At 39.9% G+C, this 23117-nt stretch overlaps 1 protein-coding gene across 3 annotated transcripts in view; it reads left to right on the plus strand.

Annotated features, from left to right (window-relative positions):
* Positions 1–23117, plus strand: part of NBAS (NBAS subunit of NRZ tethering complex) — a 319184-nt gene that overhangs the window by 202606 nt on the left and 93461 nt on the right. For all 3 annotated transcript variants that reach the window (XR_012004753.1, XM_072771031.1, XM_072771030.1), the window contains exons 39-42: positions 4083–4159; positions 4547–4684; positions 16747–16976; positions 20930–21040. Coding sequence is in view for 2 of the 3 variants with exons in the window: in XM_072771031.1 (XP_072627132.1) it covers positions 4083–4159; positions 4547–4684; positions 16747–16976; positions 20930–21040 (556 nt within the window). In the remaining variant the exon portion in view is untranslated. The remainder of the gene's footprint in view (positions 1–4082; positions 4160–4546; positions 4685–16746; positions 16977–20929; positions 21041–23117) is intronic.

Consider the following 23117-nt stretch of genomic DNA (forward strand, 5'->3'; position numbering starts at 1 on the left):
TTTATTTTATTTTTTTAAAAGATTTTATTTATTCATGAAACACACACACACACACACACACACAGAGAGAGAGAGAGGCAGAGACACAGGCAGAGGGAGAAGCAGGCTCCATGCAGGGAGCCCGACGCGGGACTCGATCCCAGGATCAGGCCCTGGGTTGAAGGCGGCGCTAAACCGCTGAGCCACCTGGGCTGCCCCTCAAGTCTATAGTTTAAAGTGGAGAAACTTCCTAGGTGTTTTCTATCTGCTAAAGAGATGATATGTACTTTACATACTTTACTTCATTGAATCCCAGTTTACTTGTGAGGAAAATTAAGGCCCTGATCTAAAATCTGAAATGCTTTGAAAGCCAAAAGGACTTTTTGTAAGTTGGTTGGCATCAAAACCTGAACTAAGCTGACATGAGATTAAGTCGTTGCTTTATCTCATTTTGTGTGAGCATTCCAAAGTTTTACAGCATATATATTAATGTCTTTGATTATCAGGTGTTCTCAGGTCGGCTGAAGGTATCATATAATATCTGATATACTTAGAGTGTAACACCCTGAAAGTACAAAGCATTCTGAACTTCGGGACACCAACTTGTGCAGTGAATCAGTGCTGGGTCTCCGTTTTGATCCTACCATGTGCTGTGGATGGTTTCCTTCTCGCTGTATCATTCTGCCAGGTTGTGTAGTTTATAGATGCTGTTTTAGTTGTTCTAAAATGTATCTGGGGTGTTGGTCTTACTTGGGTATGGTAAGACCCCCAGAAGTGAAAGTGATGGCTACAAAGGAAGAAGCACAGACTCACACATCCCTAGAAACAGGAGGCAGGCAGGCCACACACAGAGCCCCATGGGGGGCACTTGGATCAGTCAGAGGCAAGAGCAGAGGACTGAGGAGAAAGCATGGGCAAAAGCCTTTATTGTGTTCTCCGTGGGAATGAATAGGGGAGGGATTGGTGGCAAACTTGAAGAAGTGTAAAATAGATGGTTTGAATCATTTTGTACGACTCTGGGCTTTAGAGTTGTCTCGGGTTGTCCAGTATCTCTTCCTGGGGTGATTAGGGCAGGAGAATGTAAAAGCCAGTGAGAGGAGGTGGTTCAGAGTATTGGCTCTGAATTGGTTGTTTGCAGGCATCTTATTTGCTGTCTTTAGGAATGTCCAGCTCTGGGAAGGGCCATCTTTCCAGGATCAAGACCTCCAAGATGTGGGATGCCTGGGTGGCTCAGTGGTTGAGCGTCTGGGCATGATCCTGGAGACCTGGGATCGAGTCCCGCGTCGGGCCCCCTGCGTGCAGCCTGCTTCTCCCTCTGCCTGTGTCTCTGTCTCTCTATCTCTCATGAATAAATAAAATCTTAAAAAAAAAAAAAAAAAAAAAGACCTCCAAGATGTTAAAGCATCGTAGAGAAAGAAAAAGATAAACACATTTGTATGTATGAAATAAAATCTATGGATGTTATTCACTTGGAGCAAACATTTATATTTTGGGGTGATTGTTTTCACTGCTTGGTCAAAGTAACTGATGATTCTTTGGACTTTGTCTCAGAGTACTTTTTGTCATACTTTGAGTCCATGGAAATTAGCTATTTCTTTTCTCTTTCCTGCTGTTTTAAGCTTTGTATTCAATTATATATGTTCAAGAAATGCTAGAGGTCATCTTGTCAATGAAATAATATAACTATTTTTAAAATAAATCTACTGGAGCTTAAGTATTCAGATGAAGCTCTTCTCCTTGAATGATATTTCCTGGGGACTGTGCTTTTATTTCCATTATGTCGTTACTGTTCTTTTTTTGTTGTTTTAGTGTGTTGTTGGGTTGTTTCTGTCTTAGAATTTCCTTCAGGATCTGTAGCACATTCATTGGAATATCTCCTGAATATTTATATCTCTTGAGGGTGCCTTGGTTTTGGGATACAGACAGATGCACATGAAATGGAGTAAAAGATAAAGTCCATGATACGATTTAAAAAACATAGATCTGACTGGAAGGGAGTCAGTAACAGAACTGATGCTCCCAAGGCCTCAGGTTGGCCCCAACCACAATCTGAGAGGGATGGTCCTTCAGTAGCTGGAGCAGAGCCACACACCTGAAATAAAGATTCCTGAGCTTTGAGAAGACAGGATTAATTTTGATGAGTGGGTTCAGATACACTAACTAGAAAACTGCCTTCTTTTGCATGAAGAAGGGAGATATCTGAAAACAAAATAGGGGTAGAAAAAAAAAACTAGGTGAGATTGCAGTTGTAGGTCACTTTATAAGAAACTATACGAGAAAGAAAATTAACAGAGAAGAATTATTAATATGTGAAACTATTGGACCTTTTTTTTCCTCCAAAATATGGATCCTGAGGGACTGTTAAGCAGGTGTCAAATGGTAGAATATATAAGACAGATAGAAGTCAAGTGGCAGCCCTGGGGTCTTGTGCATCTGTGTTTGTATAGTGTACAATTTCTACACACTAAGTAAATCTTTCTGGTATCATCTCGGGTTCTGCAGATTTAACTTACGTGTTTCTGGTAATTTGCTTTTTTGTCTTCTGGTATCTGGAATACATAGCCAACCCTTCATCCTTCGGTTTTCATAATGTTCTAGAACGCACACACCAACATTATCTCTCTTCTTTCCTCTCATAATAATTTGGACATAATTTGATTTGGGCCCTTTGCATTGTATTTTTTATTTGTTTGGAAGCTTTCTCTTGTCCTAGTATATTTATCCTAGTATGTTTATCCAAAAGAGTGGAGACTGATTTTTTTTTAAGATTTTATTTATTTATTTATGAGAGAGAGAGAGAGGGGCAGAGACACAGGCAGAGGGAGAAGCAGACTCCATGCACAGTGGAGAAAGCTCAGTGTTTTCTTCTATGAGTCATCCACAGGAGATTTTGAGTTCTAAGTCAACTTTTGACACTTCACCCACTTGTAGGTGGTTCCTCACCCTACCACCGTTTCATTGCCCAGACTGTCAGCTAAGCCCAGATTATATAAATGACTTAAATTTTAGTTCAAGTAAGACACAATTAGGAAGGTAAATCTTCTGGAAAAAAATTATGTGGTGTATTTCCAAAGTCAAATATCATTTACTTTGGATTATTCGCATACTGTTCTCCTTCATTAGTGCAGATCATGAGTCTGTGTTTTTTAAAAATAAAGGATTTACGTTGTGATTACATATGACTACCTGGTATTTGTCACTAGGACCCTAAATGAATGGAATATTTCCTTATGAATACAGACTGTGTATAAACAGACTTTTTTGGCAGTGTGCTCTTTTATTAAAGCCATGACATCGATAGTTGTTGCTTATATAAAAAAAGTTTGTGGGAAAGTTGTTAATAGTTGGAATATTTTAAGATCTTATATAATCAAAGCAAGGGTTTTAGTGGAGTGCAATGAAGAGGGATGTTCCTAGAAGGAATAAAACCATATTCATTGTAGTAATCAAAAGATTTATCCTCAGTTTGCTCACACAGCTGTTTCGTTACCTTGCTCTTTAGTGTTCATATGCTCATTTTCCATATTAAGCTGTCATTGATATACTCAGTTTTATAGCATGGCCTGGGTCTTTGAAACCAAAAGATTAGCTGTAAGAAAGCATCCTCACTGATCCATTTGCACTTAGACTTTGTACCCGCATGAACAGAATTTTTTTTTTAAGATTTTATTTATTTATTCATGAGCGACAGAGAGAGAGAGAGAGAGAGAGAGAGAGACAGAGACACAGGCAGAGAAAGAAGCAGGCTCCATGCAGGGAGCCCGACGCGGGACTCAATCCCGGGACTCTGTGATCACGCCCTGAGCCAAAGGGCTCAACTGCTCAATTGCTGAGCCATCCAGGCATCCCCATGAACAGAATTTTTAAAAACATAACAAATAGTACAATACTTCTGAATTAAGACAGGGTTACTATTTAATAACAATTTTTCCTATGATGTGTATTTGGATGGTACTAAGAGGCATTTGTAAAAGGTCTTAAAGAGTCCTCTGAAGCTAATTATCTGTGGTAATCATGCAAGATTAAAAACATGGCACTCAGTAACTACAAATGTCATATAGATCCTCAAGAATAATAATGCATTTTTTTCCCTCTGCCTTCAGTTCTCTTGCAGCTGGCAAGTGATGCTTTACCAAATGACATGACATTGGCTCTTGCTTATCTCCTTGCCTTACCACAGGTAAGTTTACCCTTACCAAGAGAGGATTTAATGAATAAAAAAACCTGTACTAGAGATTTTTCACCAGTAAGTTGTTTTTTATATATTTCACTTCCTTCTGATTATTCTTACATACTGGAAGGACTGTGGTTGTCAGTACTCAGAGAGCAGATTCTACAATTTTAACTGAAGTGTTAATTTCAAAATCTTCTTTTACATGCAGAGGGTCTGCCTTTACGGTATCTTCTGAATTTTAATGTAGTTCTATTAAGTTGAGCTTGAGTTGAACTTTGAACCAAAGTGGAAACTTTGAACCAAAACTCTACAGCGATTACTGAAATGTAATAGCTTATGATGATTTCCTTAATTTCCTTTCAGCTGAGTTCATTCTGTCATGTTCCTTTCTAGGTGTTGGATGCTAACAAGTGCTTTGAAAAGCAGGCCCACTCTGCATTATCTCTCCAGCTGGCAGCATATTACTACAGCCTCCAGATCTATGCCCGCTTGGCTCCATGTTTCAGGGACAAGTGCCATCCTCTTTACAGGGTGAGTTCTCATGGTTCCCACTTTATTAACGAGCAGAGTTAAAGCTTCTCTAAAATAGTTAAAACACGTGTTTACCTCTTTGGAGGGACTGATCTGCCTTGTATCCAGAATGCATTCCCCGTTGCTCACAGCCCTGGCCTTTCCTGTGTTGGACAGAGTTGCTTTTCCAGGCATCAGTAAGAGGAAGTTTCCAGTGTTTATGGTGAATGCCGATTCTCCCCACAACTTTGCTTTCATTTATATTATTTTACAGGGTTCTTAGGAAAAGGTTTAAAGTCGTAGAAGAGGGTAAGTGGAGAATTGGCTTTCTAATTCACTGCCCGAAAGGAAGATGGCTCCAATTTAGAACAGGAGGCAATCCAGTTTTTTGAGCAGTTGCTGTACTTTGATTTATTTGAAAGCCAGAAATATGAGAGTAGTAGCTGCACAGATAAACTATTGAAATGTGTCAGGCTTACTTGCCACCAGTCTCCAGACCACTTTTAGGTAACTTTATTGTTTATTTCTGAGCAAAAGCGCCTAAGTGTGGCCTTAAGTTACGTGTGACTTCTTTTGTGGACACAGAGCTATTATAAATGCCATTAGAAAATCCAAGCCCTCCAGGTTTACTTATGTATACCAGTTTTATCTATCTGCCTTTGGAAATTATCTGTTTTTTGTTTTTTGGGTTTTTTGTTTTTTTTTTGTTTTTTTTTGTACTGAAGTATTTTAAGAGAATTACCACTTTGAAAGTAGATAAGCAAATAGATCAGACTTTCAAATCTACTACGTGTACAAATAAAAAGTTCAAATTATATTGAGGCATGATTCTTTCTCCTCTGACTTCAAAGTACACTGTGAAGAAGTAATTTCACAATCTAAATGTGAATGAAAGTTCTAACTCCCTCAGCCATCCAAAACGTATCTAAGTACATGAGAACATTCCATTTATGGAAAAAATCTGTGGCTTTCACTCATCAGTTTTTCTTTACAAAGAGTAAGGATAGCAGGAGTTGGGGGGTACCCTCTGCAATATAGGCTAATCTCGCAAGGACAATACGATCATTAGATGTGTATTGTCCTTTGGCATAATCATATTGTGATGACATTTGGCTATGAAAGGAATGTTTTCTTTTTAGCCAGTTAATATTTAAGGTATTACTTTATTTTAGGGATCCTGAATTTATTTATTTTTGTTTGTTTTTGATAGCTAGTGCTGCTTCATACAGTTACTTTATTCCATGCTCTAGTAATTTCCCTAGAAATATCTCAGGTATGTTTTTATGTGAAATAAGTAATTGACCTGTGCTGTAAATTGAGGGAAAGAAGTGATTATTTAGGTGGAAAGATGGCGGGTTTCTTTCTGGAACAGCATACTTGCTTTCTTACATTTAATTGGATGGCTGGCAAAGAATGTTCACAGCACGTTTGCTGGAGTCTGCTTCTAAATACCCTTTCATTAGTGCTGTGTATGTTCACAAGTAACAAATAATTTACTCCAAAACTCCAAATATATTGAAACACAGTGAAGCTTTACTTCGACCAAGGGCTTTGTGATGTGTTGTAAACACAAGTTTGTCGTGTCCTCAGAATGTACTTGACTGAGATTTCTAAGTGGGCACCATGGGAATGGGATACAGATGCTCAAGTGGGATCTCCCCCTTTTGTTCCCACTATATGTAGTCTCTCTTAAGATCACACTGTGTGCCTAGCACTGTGCTCCATTTCCCATGAGTTCGAAGGATTGAAAGGCCAGTCATCTGGGCACCTCATCATGTGTGCCAGAGACTCTGACCAAGCGTTAAGATGAAAAGATGGATGTGGCTGCCCGAACCCACCACTTAACCATAAATGAATAGAGGCCAGTTACGACATGGGGGTTGGAGGGGCTGCCTGAAAGAGCAATGCTGACCCACGCAGCACAGACCACACGTCGTCCACCCTTCAAGGGCCAAAGAGGTTGCTGCAGAGCCACACTGTAGCCTCATTTTCTGTTTCATTTCGTTAAAACCTTAATTAAAGTAGACCACATGAAGGAAGATTTTAGTGCAATACATATTGTTCCTGTTTTCCTGATAGTAAATTATTTTGTACCAAAAGTTACAAATCTCAAATCATGTACTGTTTGTGAGAGAGGTAAGTTAGGAGAAAAACCATTAAATTCCATCCCTACTTTTAAACCTGGAAGTCCATTTCCTTCTTCAGATGCTGCAGTCACTCCATAAGGAACCCTACTTAAAATTTCCACAATTGCACCATGGGAAGAAACAAAGTAGAACTCCGAACGCTAAGGATTAGAAGCAAAAGTACTTCCATCTTGGTTTCTTCTGTGTTCTTTTCACTCAGTAGCAGTGTGAGCATTTTATTTCCAGGTCCTATATTTTGTATGTCAAGTGCCTCATGTGAAGGACCTAGAGCTTAGCATTGCAGTGAGAAGAATAGTAAGACTTGATTCCTGCCCCCATTTTACCCTTCACTCCAATTTCTCTTTCTTCCTTCCAGCTTGTGTCACCCCGCTGTCACTGCCCTTCAACTCCTGATCTTGTTTCTATGACTACTTTCCTATCAAACTATCCTTTCCTTTGAAGATGTCCCTGGGAGCTCTCTTGTCTTGTCCCAGCCCTGCCTCCGATCCTTGGTGGTTAGACCATGCACCTGCCCTGCAGCATGATTCCTAACACCTGCTCCCATTCTGCTTTGGGGCCCTGTAGCATAAGGCAGCTGCTGTTCATGGTCATTGCTCAGGAAGCATCATTAGATCCTAGTGGGAAAGGAGCCAGTGAAGTCGGTGTGGCCCAGTGGTGATGCCTTAGAATGGGATTTCTGACCTCTCAGCTGCTCCAGACAGAAACAGGTGTGCCCTCCAGGAGCCAGTTCATTCTCCAAGGACTTCTCAGCCACTCTTTGGGAAGTGTTTTTGGTTGGTTGGTAGTCTGAAAGGTGAGCTGCAGAGTCGGAAGGTATCTGTGATTTCTTTTTAATATCAAGATATGAAGACATTCTGAAATTCTTCCAGAGAGATGTGTTAATAGGGAGATAATAGATGTGTGAATACCTCTCCACTTGTCTTCTCCTCTCTGCCTCTGATTCTCAAGTTAATTCAGTCTCCATGGTTCATCACCTGGACCACTGTTATAGCCTCGTGAACACCACCCTATCTTCATTTTTGTTAGTTTTATATCTTTTCCCAAACATTTGTCAGAGTGGTCTTTCTGAAATGGAGGCCTGGTCATCCGGCCTTATCCCTCACATCCCTCAGTGATGTCCTATTGTCTCCCAGGGTCTGCATGTCCCCCAGGGTCTGGCCTCCGCCTGTTTTTCCCACTTAATCTTCCTTTGTTCCTGCCATCCCAAGCCACTGACATTTCTCAAATGCCCAGTGTATTCTCTTTCCTTGTCTTTGAACCTGCGTTTTTGCCTATAATGTTTACTCCCAGCATTTCTTTGCTTAGCTCCTGGGTTCAGGTGTTTCTTCACCTAGGCAGGGTTCCTGCCACCTGCTGCTCTTCTGCAGTGCTCCTAAGCTGTGTTCAGTGCTCTTCCATGGGCATTTGTACTGCCCCCTGTTTGCCTCAGTCATAGCACTTAAACACTCTATAGCTTTGAATTTACATACTCTTCATCTCACTAGATAATGAGCTATTTGAGGCCAGTGGCTGTGTTATATTGATAGATTTTTCCCAGTGTAGAACCTGGATAATAAAAGGGAGTAAGTAAGTGTTCTTCAGGTAGATTGTTGAAAATTAATGAGTAATCCTTTAGCACATGGGAAATGATTGAATTGTATATGTGTGTATATACATTTGCTCAAGTATTTATCAGATGATTACTTTATGCCAGGCAATGTTCTAGATCCTGGGGAAGCATGAGTGAACAAAGTACAGAAAAACCCTTGCCTTTTCTGTACTTACGTTGCATTGAGGAAAAGACCTCATAAGCAAAATAAGTAAATAAAATTTACACTCTATTAGATGGTGATTAGAGCTATGAAGACAAAAAGCAAAGAAGAAGAGTAAGAAGTGTGTGTGTGTAGAGTACAATTTTTAAACGGGTTCAGGAAAGACCTCAAATTGAGAAAGTGACTTTTGAGTAAAGACTAAAAGGTAAGTGCAGCACAATGAAGATAGGGGGAAGAGCATTCCACAGAGAGGGAACAGTAGTAACAAAGGTATCAAAGCATCACTCTGCCCTTCATGTATACTGTGGTACCTTTTCACAATGTATGAGATAGTATTGAGATTTTACCATATAAAACTCAGAACGTTGAAGAGTTGCCTGACTCCAGATGAAAAGCATAGAATTGCAATCTGTGACCAAACTTCCTTATGACGAGTAAGATTTCCTCTGTCTGGCTAGGAAGTGTCAAAAGGAGTGTGTGTGTAGTTGAGGTTGGGTGGGGGTGGGTAACAGCAAGGGTCAGCCTAGGGGCTTGCATATAGAAGTTGTCCATGGACAGTAGAAAGATCAAACTAACCCTGAAAAGGCATGGGCTCTCTTAAAGTACCTCTCATATTTATTCTTCCACTTGATCCTTTGAACAACCCCATTTTGCAGAAGATAAGACTCGGGGAAATCCAGTTGCTCTGGTAGGAAGTGATATTCTATCACTTAGAGCTTCTGATTTCAGGCTTTACCTGCATTTTGCTTGGACCTGAGTGGTTTCTTGAATGCAGGTCTAATGAGTCATTCCCAGCAGGATGTTCCACTGTGGCTGATTTTCACATAAAATCTAAGCTCCTTTATTTGATGGGCAAAACCCTCAGTGAACTGACTGGTTCTTTCTTGCCCCACCAGCCATGATCCTGACACTAGCTCTTTTGAAGTGTATGTTTTAGCCTTTCCAGAATTTATATTTCTCTGAATTTAGCATCCTTTTTCACACCTCTGTGCCTAGTTGTAATTTCCCCACTTGAGGTGACTCCTTCCCACTCTGAACAGGTAAATCTGAGCTCAAAAGAGCCTCCTGAGCAGACATGGGCCTCTTCTGGGTTTCACTGCCCCCCCCCCCGCCCCCCCAACCACTCCCAGGGTGTCCCAGGTGTGGACACCCTGGGAGTGGTTCTTTGTGGGATTGTAAATGAGGCACAGCTGTCCACTCTCCATGGGGTGATCTTATTTGAGGGCAGGGGCCCCATCTCTCTCTGAATCCCCAGGACCTCTCCCACTGGAGTGACTCAGTGGCTGTTTGTTGGCCTCTGAATAACTTCAGGAATCATTTCAACTGCTCTGGGTCGGGACAGCCTTCAGACTTGAGTTTTGTGCATTCCACCTCGCTTAGATTTGAAGGGCTCAGAGATGGGCACAGTAGCTGGATGATGTAAGTACATAGGAGTTGTCCACTGACCACCTAATGGCTCATCATTTGAGGCTTTTCATCTTCCTTTGCATAAAACAGCACTACTGAATTTGGAATTAAATATAACAAACTCCCGATGAATCATTGTAGAAATTGAAATAAAAGTGGTTTCAATTTGTTGCCTACACATAATAGCACTCAGTGTAGCTAGCTTTCACTCAGTTGTCACTTCACCTTGCTTCTATTTTCAGCCCTCACTTTCTCTCCTTCCACCCCCTGTAGTTCTGAGCTGTGGGAGGATAACTTAGGTAGATTACTAGGTTTGAATAAAAGTACGGAGAGAGTTTGTGGGGTTATTTCTGACAAAAGGCCTGTTGGGAAGCACCATCCTGAGCCAGCCAGCCAGTGTGGGCTCCTGGAGCTTTCCTGGATTATTTTTGGAGCAGCCCACCTTTCCTCAACTTTTCTTTTTAGTGACATAGGATAGTGATTGACAGACGATCAGGCAGAGAGAGTATTCTCTCCTTGTATTTGTCCCGATTGACTTGTTTTTATATTTAAGGAATAATAAATACATGGCCACAAAACTCAAGTGATGAAAATACAGCAAAAAGTCAGTGTTTTCTCTTTGTTTCCTTCTAGAAATAGCTTATGAATATACATATTTATATATTTAAATAAGCTTTTTTTGTGCAAATGTGAATATACACATTGTTACATACCCTGATTTTGTTTTCATTTATACCTTACCTTTATTATTATTGTAAATGCATCTTGAAGTGTGATCTTTTCTAGCATTCTTTTTAAAAAGTTTCAGAAGATAAAATCAGTTGAAAATGGAAACATGTCCTTTAGTTTTTATATGCTGGAGAAGCAAACCCAGCAGGGGATGAAATTCAAAACTTTATGGTAGACTATTTCTAAAATGTGGTTTTTTTTTTAAGCTACTAATTGAAAATACTAAGTAGAAAATTATCTCAAGCAAATAACAACCCTAGAGGGGAAATACACCACCTGTTTAAAACTTCCCAACCAACATTACCAAGAAATGGAGACTATTAAACCGGAATGGATTTATTACCTCTACTAGTAAGCAGTAGATTAAGTCTTCAAGCATTCCATAGTCATGAATATTTAGGCATATTTTTTTTTATAGAGACTTGACCATATTCTTTAAAGAAATCATATTTTATTTAGCCCCTGAAGAACTGCATTGCCAAATTTTGGGAAAAACTTAGAATAATTTAATTTTCCACGCTTCCTGTTTTAAATTTTTGATGCCTTTTTATGTTATTAGTTTTTGCAGCCTGTGATGTTTTGCAATATCACTTTGAATACTGAATATGGGAGATTTTGAGGCTACCTATAAAGTCCTTCAAAAGCTTCTTAGAAGCCAAAAGTTTTCATACCCATGGATTATGTCATTAAACTTCGTTTGGAAAACAGCAAGAACTTTGAATATACTCTACACACACAAAAACAGTGGTATCAGATATGAGTTTGGATGTAGAACATTGATGGAACCCTGTCAGCAGCATAGGAAGAAAAGGACCTGATGTAGACAGTGAAGTAGGTGAGAGGCAAGGAGTTAACCTCACTTCCTCACTACCAGACCACAGCCAAGGCTGAGTGGAGTGCAGATTGGCATCTCTGATTCAGGAACTGTGGTCTCATTGTGCGCATCACTGGGTTGGTACAAGAGTCAAATGATATTCATGGTCAGATGCTTAGACGCTTGAATGCCATACACTTCGGGGGCTGAATGAATGAATGAAATGAAGTGTTGGGGCAAGTAGGGGACTCTTTGGAATATTTTGAGAGAAATTGTGGTGAGGGGAAGAACTGTTATTAAAACTCAAATATTGGGATGGCTAGGTGGCTCAGCAGTTGACCACCTGCCTTGGGCCCAGGGCATGATCCTGGAGTCCTGGGATCGAGTCCCACATCGGGCTCTCTGCGTGGAGCCTGCTTCTCCCTCTGCTTGTGTCTCTGCTTCTTTCTCTCTGTGTATCTCATGAATAAATAAATAAAATCTTTAAAAGAAAATAAAACTCATATATTGGAAGTAGTCATGATGAGTAAAGTTCCTTGAGGAAGAGATAGAGGTAGTAATGATAATGGCCAGAGGATACCTTGTATAGAGTGCTACAACTTACAACATGCTAATCTAGCATGCTAGCCTCATTTAATCTTTATGAGGACTCTCTAAAGAAAAAAATTGCTTCAATTTTAATAATGGAAAACCTGAAACTAAGGGGACATGAACAGTAATCAGGGTTATTTGATGCCAGTTCCTGTGTGTTTTTTTTTTTTTTTTTTTTTTTTTTTTACCTATTACTGATTTTTTTGTTTCTTAGAAGCCTTTGGGGGTTGTCCCTTTTCATTAGTATTATGTTTTACACAATAAATCAAAATTTTGAAAGCCTTTTTTTGTACATTTAACAAATATTTGATAATCCATAAACTTGGTGACACTTAGAAACCTACCATCAAAGAATTAATGGCATGTTCCCTAGTCACCACCTTATTAGGACAGAATTTTAAAACAAGGTATATTTATGTCAAGGAGTTGAACAAAAAATGATATTCTAAACTCTCTCTGTTGTCATTAGAGAAGAAAAAAAATGAAAGGCTTGCAGATACAGCTTGAATCAGTTATTTAGTTGGACACCTACCATTGTGTGTCCTCAGTGGTCCTTTGTATTTACACTTATGTATATATGAATAAAAGGGATGAGAGGGAGAGTGTACGGGGTGTGTAAAAAAACCAATCTGGATATAATGAGAGCATTAAATTCATCAGTGAAAGTTGATTGTTTGTAAAAGGACTTAAATGCTGAGTCTTAGTTACATTTGGTGGGAACTGTGTATACACTGGTCTCATCAAGATCCTTATGATTTTAAGAGCTACCCCTCCCTGTAGACCAAATATAAAAAGATGGTTTTGTGGGGAGGCATTATGCTTGCGAGTCACATGCCACCCTGCTACTTATACCAGAGGCCTCAGTCAAGTTTCTCACCTCCTTATGCATCTGTAAAACAGACGGTAGTAGTAAAGTCTGGTCCCACAGAATTATTAATATTAAATGAGATTCAGTTCATGTATGTTTAGCAGTATGCCTGTCTCCATACCGAAGACTGAAATATTAGGTATTTGTTCTTAAATATTTCTTTTTTTTTCTTAGTAAAATGAACACATTTGATGTATAAAGAATATGAAATAAAAAAGAGGGGCTAGATAATTTCTACTCAGTAAAGGAAAAGAGATTAAAATTGTTTAAACTGTGTAGAAATATATTGGCTTTAATTTATTGCTCTAAAATTGTACTTTAAACAATTTTAAACAAAGATTTGCTCTGAATATTTAGTGGAGGCATATGCATACATGAGAAAAGATGTGAACTTCCCAATTCCACACCTGGAGGAATTTCCAAGGTTTTATTTAATTTTCATGATTGAATTCCTATACGTTCATAGGATTTTACTCTTAGCAAGGTGATCATCTGGTAATGTTCTTATGTTTTACATCTGAAGAAACTGAGCCCCTGAGGAGTCCAGAGAGAGGATCCCTCTCTCTTGATTCCCTCTGTGGAGTTCCCATCACTCTTGTTTTGTGCTTATATTCAGAAGCCTTCTGTGAGTTGTTTATGTGTATATCTTTGTTGCTGCTTTTTGATTCCTTGAGCCTAAGCTCTGGGTCTAATTTGCTTTCTTAGAATGATGGAGAAGATGGTACTTTAAAATACTTTATTTGTGTCTCATAACAAACCATGAAGAGGGTATGCTTATGGACTCCCATGGGTGAAGAAACAGATATGAAACATCTTGCCCCAAATTGCATCCCTATTGACTAGGGGATGTACTCCTGACTTAAAAGCCACTACTACTATCACTATACTTCCCTCTTACCCTATCCCTGGTTTGTGCATGAGAGTCTACTGTGCTCTGGAAAAGACAAATTCATGAACTATATGTGGTCTCTGCCATAATTTAATAAGCTCTAATTTAATATTTATAAGAAAAAGCAATGTAAAGTAAGTTGTATAGTGGAGGTACAATGAAAGTGTATGCCTTTGAGTAAATCTCATAATCTCTTTCATTTTCAGACTACCTGCTTCATGCCAGGCCTTGATTTGGTATTTTTTATGTGTTGTCTCTTCAGCTTCACACAATCATGCGGGCTACATTTTACTGCCATTTCGTAGATGACACGATTGAGTTTGTACCTGTTAAGAAACTTGCACAAGATCGTCCAGCTAGTGCCTTCTGTGTGTCCATGCTGATTTTACTATGTCCTGTCATTTTCCTTCATTGGCAAATATATGAAAATGAAGGTTGTATGTGAAACTGGAAACTTTTCTGTGGGAAAAAGAAAAGCTCACATAAATGTTAGTAATAATTATGCCCTTTATTGCTTTGTGCTACCATTTTAGAGCTCTGCCCTCTACTGGGTCTTGGGATTTTTTCTGTAAATTGTATTAGAATACAAAGAGAATAGAAATGAGGAGGCTTTATACAGTTGAGGTCAAGTGAAGAGTATGTAGGCCACTCTCCCCAATCTTGAGATGCAGAAAACAAATGGCTGAAAACTGAATACGGAGAAAACCTGTGGGAAACCCTTGAGAGAATGGAGGTGGTGGGCTCCTTGAGCAGGGCTGGGAAGCCCCTGGTGGGGAGGGACTTGGAGTCCCACCGGGAGATAGGCTGCATGGTTCTCGCCTCTCCTTCTAGGTGCACTGGGCAACTGTAGACAGAAGGCTTTGGTCTGAAACCACAGAATCAGAGTGACTGGAAAAAAGCTGTCCTTGTTGTGGTAGACCTGTGTATGCTGGTGGAGTGCAGAACTGGGGCACAAGGTGCTCTGTGAAAGGACAGCTGCTGAAGAGCTATCCTGCCACCCTGAAACCCTTGTTCTCTCTACTACTAGGCAGAAATGTGCTAACCAGTTGAAGTGAAGAAACTGGCACTATGGTGCCCACCCAGGAGGCAGAGCAGGTGGAGATGGGCTGACTGTCCCTGGAGCAACGTCCCCGTACCCTATGTCTTCAGGGCTGGCTGAGCCCATGGCGTGTGATTCAGGGTGCTGCCTGAGGGTTCAGTCAATAAGCAGAAAGGGGGTTGGGTTGAATGTCAGTCGTAGAGGCGGCACTGAGAGCTGAGGCGTGGGATCCCCTTTGCCTAAATCTGTTGCCAGAAATACCATCCATATGTGGCCAATTCCCAAATCCCTTCTAATTGCTGTTAGATTTGCTTTTTTCATGCCATCTTCCTGTCAGGTCTTAGCTACATAGGCCTTAGCACATACTATACCCTTTCCTGGGATTTGTCTGCCTGGTTCTTGCTTGTGTCTTTACTGCTGATAACTGAGTAGTTAGTCTAGACATTAACTCTTCCAAGAAGACTTTCTGGATACTTGCCCACATCCACTCGACTGTATTCCCACAGCACCCCGTGCTTCCTTGTATCACATCATTTAACAATGTTTGTCTCTCCCGATAGACTAGCATTCTGGGAGGAAAGGGTCCTATCTTCTTAGTACATCACCTGGCACAAAATAGGTGCACAAAAAATTACTTGTTGAATGAATGAAAGATGGTCTTGTTAGCTTCCTTTGGAAAGGTAGCTTTCAGTCCCAGGTCTTTTGACTTGAGGCACTCTTAATCTGTGGTTTTTGCAATAGGACTGAGTATATGCATAGAGGTAGGGAAAAAAACATTGACTTTTTCCTTAAATCCACCTACTGGAACCCATGAAGATTCTTTAATTGGGTTTTATCGGGACTCCCAGATTGTTCCCCTAATAGGATCAAGAGAGAAATGTCAGGCTAGGTTTGGTAATATAGACTCGACGTTGACAAATCTCCCCTGTAGCTCAGAATAATGGCTCACACATTAGAAATGCTGACAGCTTACTATAATTAGGTGTGTTTCTGAGAACCAAAGGTAGATTCTGGAGTTTTTTTTTTCCTAATTTGCTTATATTGAAATATAAACCATGTCTTCCTAGGAATTGAGAGTGATTGAATTACTGTTGTTCAAGTATCAGGCTCCCTGTTAAATATTCCAAAATCATTGCTGTGCAGGTATTGCTTCATTGACACCCAGACCAACTTTAATGTAAATAAATGTGGCCAGTTAATCACTTAATTTTTCTTTCCTGTCAACTGTTGGATTCTGGGTTTTGTTCTATTTGAATAATTTTATTGTTGTTAGAGAAGCTTTTAAGAATTATAGAACAACATCCCATTGAGCCCCAAATTGAGCAGAGTAAAAATTGGTTGGGTGCTCTTTTATGCAACTGGAAGTGTTTTATGAATTTAGGAACAGGGATGGGTTTTTTCCTAACTTATCCCTGGAGAAAACAGTCTTCTACTTAGCTGTCTGCTCATGTTTAGTGGCATTGTTTGAACTCTGCTTTGTTATTGAGAACAGTTAGATGGTCCAAAGAAAATTTATATGGGGGAAATCATGACAAAAATTACTCCCAGGGTAAATTATTATGAATGATCGGGTAATTGAACCAGTCTAACATAGGATGATGGTAGCTGAAAAAGTAAGTGTATATTATTTTTTTAACTGATTGAAGATTTTTAAGGAAGAAGAAGAATAGGAGTCCAGAAACCACCTTTCAGACTCAATTCTGTGTCTTGTCTTTGTGATCTGCATTGATTTTAGGGTAGTTGTGAGGCTTGATTTAACTGCAACAAGGGAAGAGTCAAACAGGTGCCTGGTAGACATGGTCTTCTTGTTACTTTGTTTTGTTTTTGTTGTTGCAATTTTTGTTACAGGCTGATCCCAATGAGCTAATCAAGGTGGTCACCAGACATGTGAGTAGATATGGACAGGAAGCCTGGCCAGAGGACCTTGCTTCATTGACCAAGCAGTTGCAGTTCTACAATGAACGTCTCCTGGACTTCACGCAAGCTCATGTCCTTCAGAGCCTTCGCAAGGGTGTGGATGTGCAGCGCTTTACCACAGATGACCAGTACAAAAGGGAGACTATCCTTGGTTTAGCAGAGTAAGGGATGCCTTTGTTTCATAAAGGGATGGATTTCAAATGTAAAAAAGGGGTGCCTGGGTGGATCAGTTGGTTAAGTGTCTGACTCGACTTCGGCTCAGGTCATAATCTCAGAGTCATGAGATGGAGCCCTGCTTGGGGCTCTGCGCTTAGCAGGGAGTCAGCTTGAAATTCTCTCCTGCTCCCTCTGCACATCAGCATCCCTCCTTTCTCTCTCTCTCTCTCTCTCTCAAAAAAAAGTAAAAACAGGTTGAATTATCAGAGCTATTAATCACAATCTTTTGAAGATTTACATCCATGGTTGCTATAAATAGGGCTTTACCTACTTCTTCCTGTTGTATAAGGAATGTGTGGTTGTTGCCAATTGAATCAGGAGGCACAGGCAGTGTTTTGGGCCCACAGATTTAAATGGGTATTATTTAAAAAAATAAAAAAATTTCCCATGATTTGGATAAAGCCCAAGATCAAAATTCTTACCATGTTAGTGGTACTAGGGTATGATCTGGGGTGAAAAATGTGAAGCTTATTATTAAAATTCAAAACCAAGATTGCCTGTTATTCCTGGAAATCTCACTTTTCAAACTACACAACAGTTTAATTTCTTCAGTGTGTTGAAAATTAGATGTTGTTGGACTTAATACCAGAGGAAGGACCTAGTGTCTAGGTTCATGGTTCCTTTCTCGGTTGTCACTTTCTAGAGAAGGGAAACTACCCAGCTCTACTAGTTTCCCTTGTTGGAAGCCAGTGGGAGCTTCCACATTTCCCTTTGTCTCTTACCTCTTTCAAGAGAAGAGCAAGCCCTAGTGTGAGATAGCAGTACAGTGCAAGGCCCAGTGAGAAGTGTTTCTTTGTAGGTATGGGATGCCCCTTGGTTTTAATACTGGTCTCCAGTTTTTAGTTTAGGTCAAATGAGACTTACATGTCAGAAGGTGGGAAAGTGTGTTCACCCACAATGGTTATTAAGTAGAGTTCTTTCGTTTTTAACACCACAACTTGTGGTGTACTTACCATGCACTGTAAACTATTTTATAAATATCTTTTAATCTTCAAAGATAACCCTATGACATAAAATGGTATCCCCATTTTTATAGTTGAAGAACAGGAGACTTTAGAATGTCAAATAACTGGCCCAAGTTTACCTGGGTGGTAAGGATTATCACTGGGACGTTGACTGTGACCTCTCACATAACAAGGCCATCACACCTTTGCAGCACCTGTGGCCACCCCTGTACTGCCTGGTTGTGTGCTCAGGGAAGCACTGGCATGCAGTTCAGTTGACGTTTCCACAGCCTTTGAAACGAAGGCTAAATTGTGCCTATCTTTAATGCTTATTCTTCCCTCTTGGTACCTTACTTTAAAATAACAAAGATAGCCCTGCTTATGGAAGTGATATATGCTGTTTTTCATTATTATTATTTAAATCTTTAAGAAGTAGCAAAGTAGCCTTGGCACTGGCTATCTGTAATACTTTATATTAGCCCGAGCTTCTTTCCTACCAGAAATTCCCCCAAATTCTCTTTTAGAGTAAGGCAGGGACTACAGAGATCGAAGAAAAGCTAGAACAGTCTGTTACAGGATTTAGTTAATTAAGAACTATGGAATGGTTTTTTTCTTCCCCACTCTGCTCCTGGAGGTTCATAATTTCATAGAGTCATTTAATGTCTTATTTGAAAGTGACCAAAGAAGTCACTTAATCCAACCTCCTCACTTTTGGGAGAGGAATCTGAGAATCAGAGAGCTTTAAAGAGTTGTTTATGGTCACACAGCCAGGACATGAGCCTCAACTTCCCATTGCCGAGTCCAGTGGGCTTTTCTTCCAGGCATTTGGTAATCCTTGGTGGCATGCTTATGGTTTCTTAGAAGAAGGTCATTATGTAGAATAAAGGTTACAAGGTAAGGCATGTCTTAACATCATCTATTTCATTTTGCTACAGTTATTGTCTTTTATTTTCTTTCCCAAGGATCCAGCTAATGGTGTGCTATTTGAAGTATGTCCTAGAGGACAAAGACCTGCTTTTGACAAACATAATAGAATCTTGTCCACAGTTTGTTACTTAGAAAAACATACAACAGCCTTTGAACAGCTTGTTTATCTTTTTTATTTTATTTATTTATTTATTTATTTATTTTGAACAGCTTGTTTAAAATGTGTGAGTGTCCATGGCATTTCTGAGCTAGCAGTTCTGATTCAGAGATGGGAGTTCAACATCTTACATACAAGTCAGTGAAGCACCTGCTTCCTGCTGTTCTGCAACTCTACCTTCAGTTGTACACAACACGACCATTCTTCATTTTCATACAAATTGTGTGTCCATTTTAATGGCATTTATATTCTTTAAGTGTGGTATGCCTATCCTTTATTATCTGTGTATCTTACATGATAGGTTGTCAGTGGTTAAGGTTACCTTTGAAGAGGGCACAACATAATTTGTTTTCTTCCCACCTTTATTAGGTGATAACGATATCCCTACCTCATGAGTACATTCCTGTTGTCAGGCAATGTGTCATACTCCCCTAATAGAAAGGATGAATTGCTAATGATTGCTATCATCAGGGATTTCTCATTCCATCATGAGGAGGTGTACATACTCAATAAATACTTCAAGAAATTTTTAATTGACAATGACCTAGTAATTCTTGCAATGACAGTCTTATTCCAGCCCTGGACCTCTTTTTTATAGTCCATGAGCAAAGTTTGGGTTTTACATTTTTAAAGACTTGTGGAAAAACAAGAATAAAAAAATAGTAAGAATAAAAAAATAGTAAAAAGAATCTGCTACACACTGTATGGCAGTGAAGCCTGAAAGATATACCAACTTGCTGTTTACAGAAAATGTTTGCCAACTGCTGCCTAATCAAACATATAAGTAAATGTCCTGGTTTTCTTGGCTAGTCTCAGCCAAGAAATATGTAGTCTCAGCAGTATGACTTCATAAGAACAGATTTCATTTCTGTGCCTGTGGTTTTGTCCACCAGTCCTCCAACCAAGGCTTTGTTCTGCTTTGGGATCTGGAGGTTCTGTAATAGTCTTTCTAGAAGGCCTTAATGTGGGCACTCTGGCCCAGAATTCTTTACATTACTAGAGGGCCTCAAGTGTGGTGGCCCCATCCCCTGGTTTAAATCTTCCAGTAGCTCTCCATTGCCTAAAGGATAAGATGTAGGCCCCTGCCCTCTGCCTTCTCTCCCAGAAGTCTTGCTGTGTATTCTTTCTTGAAACTGCCTCACCTCTGGTTTGTTTATTCGTCCTCCAGACTTCAGCTCAGATCGGTCACTTGCTCATCTCTGCTGTCAGTGTTTGAAGTCCTCTCTGGTAGTACTCCCTGTGTCATATTTAATTATTGGTTCACATCTCACATCCTTCACTAGGCTGTGAGTTCCTCAAGATATATCTTGTTTGTCTCTATGTCCTAAGCAGCTAGCACAATGCCTGGCACAGTCGAGAAAACATGAACATTTGTTGAGTGACTAACTACACTTTCTCAGGGCAGGAATGTTTCCTTTGCACTGTTTTTTGACTGTAGGCTCTGGTGTCTAGACCAGAAATTTTTCGATCTCTTCCTTTTGGACTGGATGACATGGGGGAGAGCCGTCCCATGCATTGTAGGATGTTCGACAGCATCCCTGTCCTCTACACACTAGATGCCAGTAGCACTCTCCTCCTCCTCTTCCACCGTGATAAACAGACACTGTGAGATGTCCCCTGGGGGACAGAATCCTCCTTGATTGAGAACCACTGGTCTAGACCCCTCCTTGGTCAGTGTATTCTAGTAAAAAAGGAGCATTATAATTCCTTGGAAGTCCTTTCCCTGAATTACTGTGAAATGTCTTATTAAGGACTGTGCTGACTACACCCCTCACAGCTGGAGGAGAGTCCTAATGAACATTTTCTTTGCTGATTAAGGTAATGTGTTTCTCTTCTCTCCCTCCCCCGTGGCTGATGGACATTCTCAAAGAACACTTGAGGAAAGTGTCTACAGCATTGCTCTGGCTCTGGCGCAGCGTTACAGTGTCTCCCATTGGGAAGTTCTTATGACCCATTTGGAGTTCCTGTTCACTGACAGTGGGTAAGCACACGATTTATATGTACATTGATTTCCACGTCTGCCTTTTCAGACTCTGTTCTAGGAGGATCTTGAAATCGTAAAGCATAATTTCATCTTTGCTTTTGAGCTATGGTAGACCAATATCTGCACATTGTCTTTATACATTTCTGATATATGTTTCAGTATTCCAGCAATAGTTCATTACATGTTGTCTTTCAATAATAACAGTCCTGAGTTAAGTTAATTTTTCCTACATTTATTCAGAAGTTTTTTTTATTGAGAATCTGCTGTGTATGAGGAACAGGGTTAGATACTTGGGTGACAGTAGTGAGCAAAGACACATCCCAGCTGTCTTGAAACCTGTGGTCTACTGTGGGAAACAGATTGTAATGGAATAATGACGGACAGATGTGAAATTAAAACTGTGACAAGTATCATGTAAGAGAGCCCAAAGAGAGGGTTTGGCATAGTTAGGGAAGACTTTCCTGAAGAAATAATGCTTGAGCTGAGATCTAAAGATTACATCAAAATTATGTACACTACAATGAGAAGGAAACCATTTTCTAGGGAGACAAAACAGTTAAGTGCTGAAGTCCTTGACAGGAAGCAACATGGGGCATGTGAGAGCCTAACAGATGGACAGTGTGGCTGAGGTCCAGAGAGTCAGGAGAGCACAGTGTGAGATGGGACCATGGAGAAGCCCAGAAGCCAGGCCATGGGCAAGACTACAGGCCTATCACTCCAGTTATAGGAAATTTTGTAGAAGAGAGGGAGGTGATATGATCAGGTCTGCATGTTGATAAGATCAGTTTGGCTCCCGTGTTGGGAAAAGATTTTAGGGAGACCAGTGCAGGCATATAGAGACAGGTTAGGGAGCCATTAGAGTAATGGAGTGGCAGGGCTGCCAGCAAGAGGGATGGAAGGGAGCAGCAGAGAGGTAGGATGGAGGGAATGGGTATCTTTGTGCTAGCGAAGCCATGGGAGGGAAGCGTTTAAGGAAGGGGAGGGAGTATCCAGTGGAGCCAAACCCTGCGCATCAGTCAAGAAATGCGTATAATTCAGCATTTTTAATTTTTATTAAATCTTTAAAATGTTAGCATCTACATTTTTAAGGATTTACAGAATTGCTTCATGGAGATAGTGTTATGTGTGATAAATACTGCACCGACTTCACCATTTTTGAAACACGGTAATATGTTCAAATAAATGTTTCTTATGAATATTGGCATTTAAAGAATATCTTGGCATTTTATTAAATATCTTTTTCTTTTCATTGAATGTTACATAAAAGGCTGTCATATCTGCACAAGTGTAGGATGCTCCATTGGTCTCTGAATATATTATAAATTATCAGGCAATCTAGTAATGTGCAAGACTGTTCACAGCATATCATTATACCTGATAGCAGTGTGATTATGCAGGCGCACAGCAATTACAAAAGCAGGAAATCATTACCTCCTGGCGTCATTACCTGTGAGTGACAAAACAGCTAATATTGATTTAGAAGTGGTGTTTAGTGCTCTCGTTCTTTACTTAAAAGGTAGTTTGCCTTACTATTTAATCAAAGTCGGTATCATAGATATTTGAAACCAGCCTTGTTAATATAGTAGAAATGGCCCAAAATTTACTCATTGAATCAATGCATTGATTCAAGGGAAGGTGACAGATCAGAGTTATAAGAAAAATAATATTTTTTTTCCTTAAGATTTTATTTTCCTATCCCTTTAAAAAGTCATGTTCCCTGCAAAGTTGATTTCCATAGATTTTACATTCTCTTTCCTGTTGGTTGAATTTGGGGATATTCCCTGCCTCAGCGCATGTGCAAGTAGATGCATGCCGATGGCCTCGGGTGAGGCAGTGTTACACAATAGAGCAGAAACCTTCAAATCAGGATAGTGACATCGAATCCTAACCATCTCTCTTTAGCTATATATTGCTATGCAAGATAATTCAATTCTCTGAAACTCATTTTCCTTAACTTTAAGGTGTGATAAAAATTAAATGACTTCATGATAAAGTAGCAAGCTTGTGTTCCTTTCACACGATCAGTGCTTCATTAATGGCAGTTATTCTTGCCATTTCACTTCTGTAAGAAGGA

Source organism: Canis lupus, chromosome 12 (assembly GCF_048164855.1).
Source record: "Canis lupus baileyi chromosome 12, mCanLup2.hap1, whole genome shotgun sequence".
Classification (NCBI taxonomy): domain Eukaryota; kingdom Metazoa; phylum Chordata; class Mammalia; order Carnivora; family Canidae; genus Canis; species Canis lupus.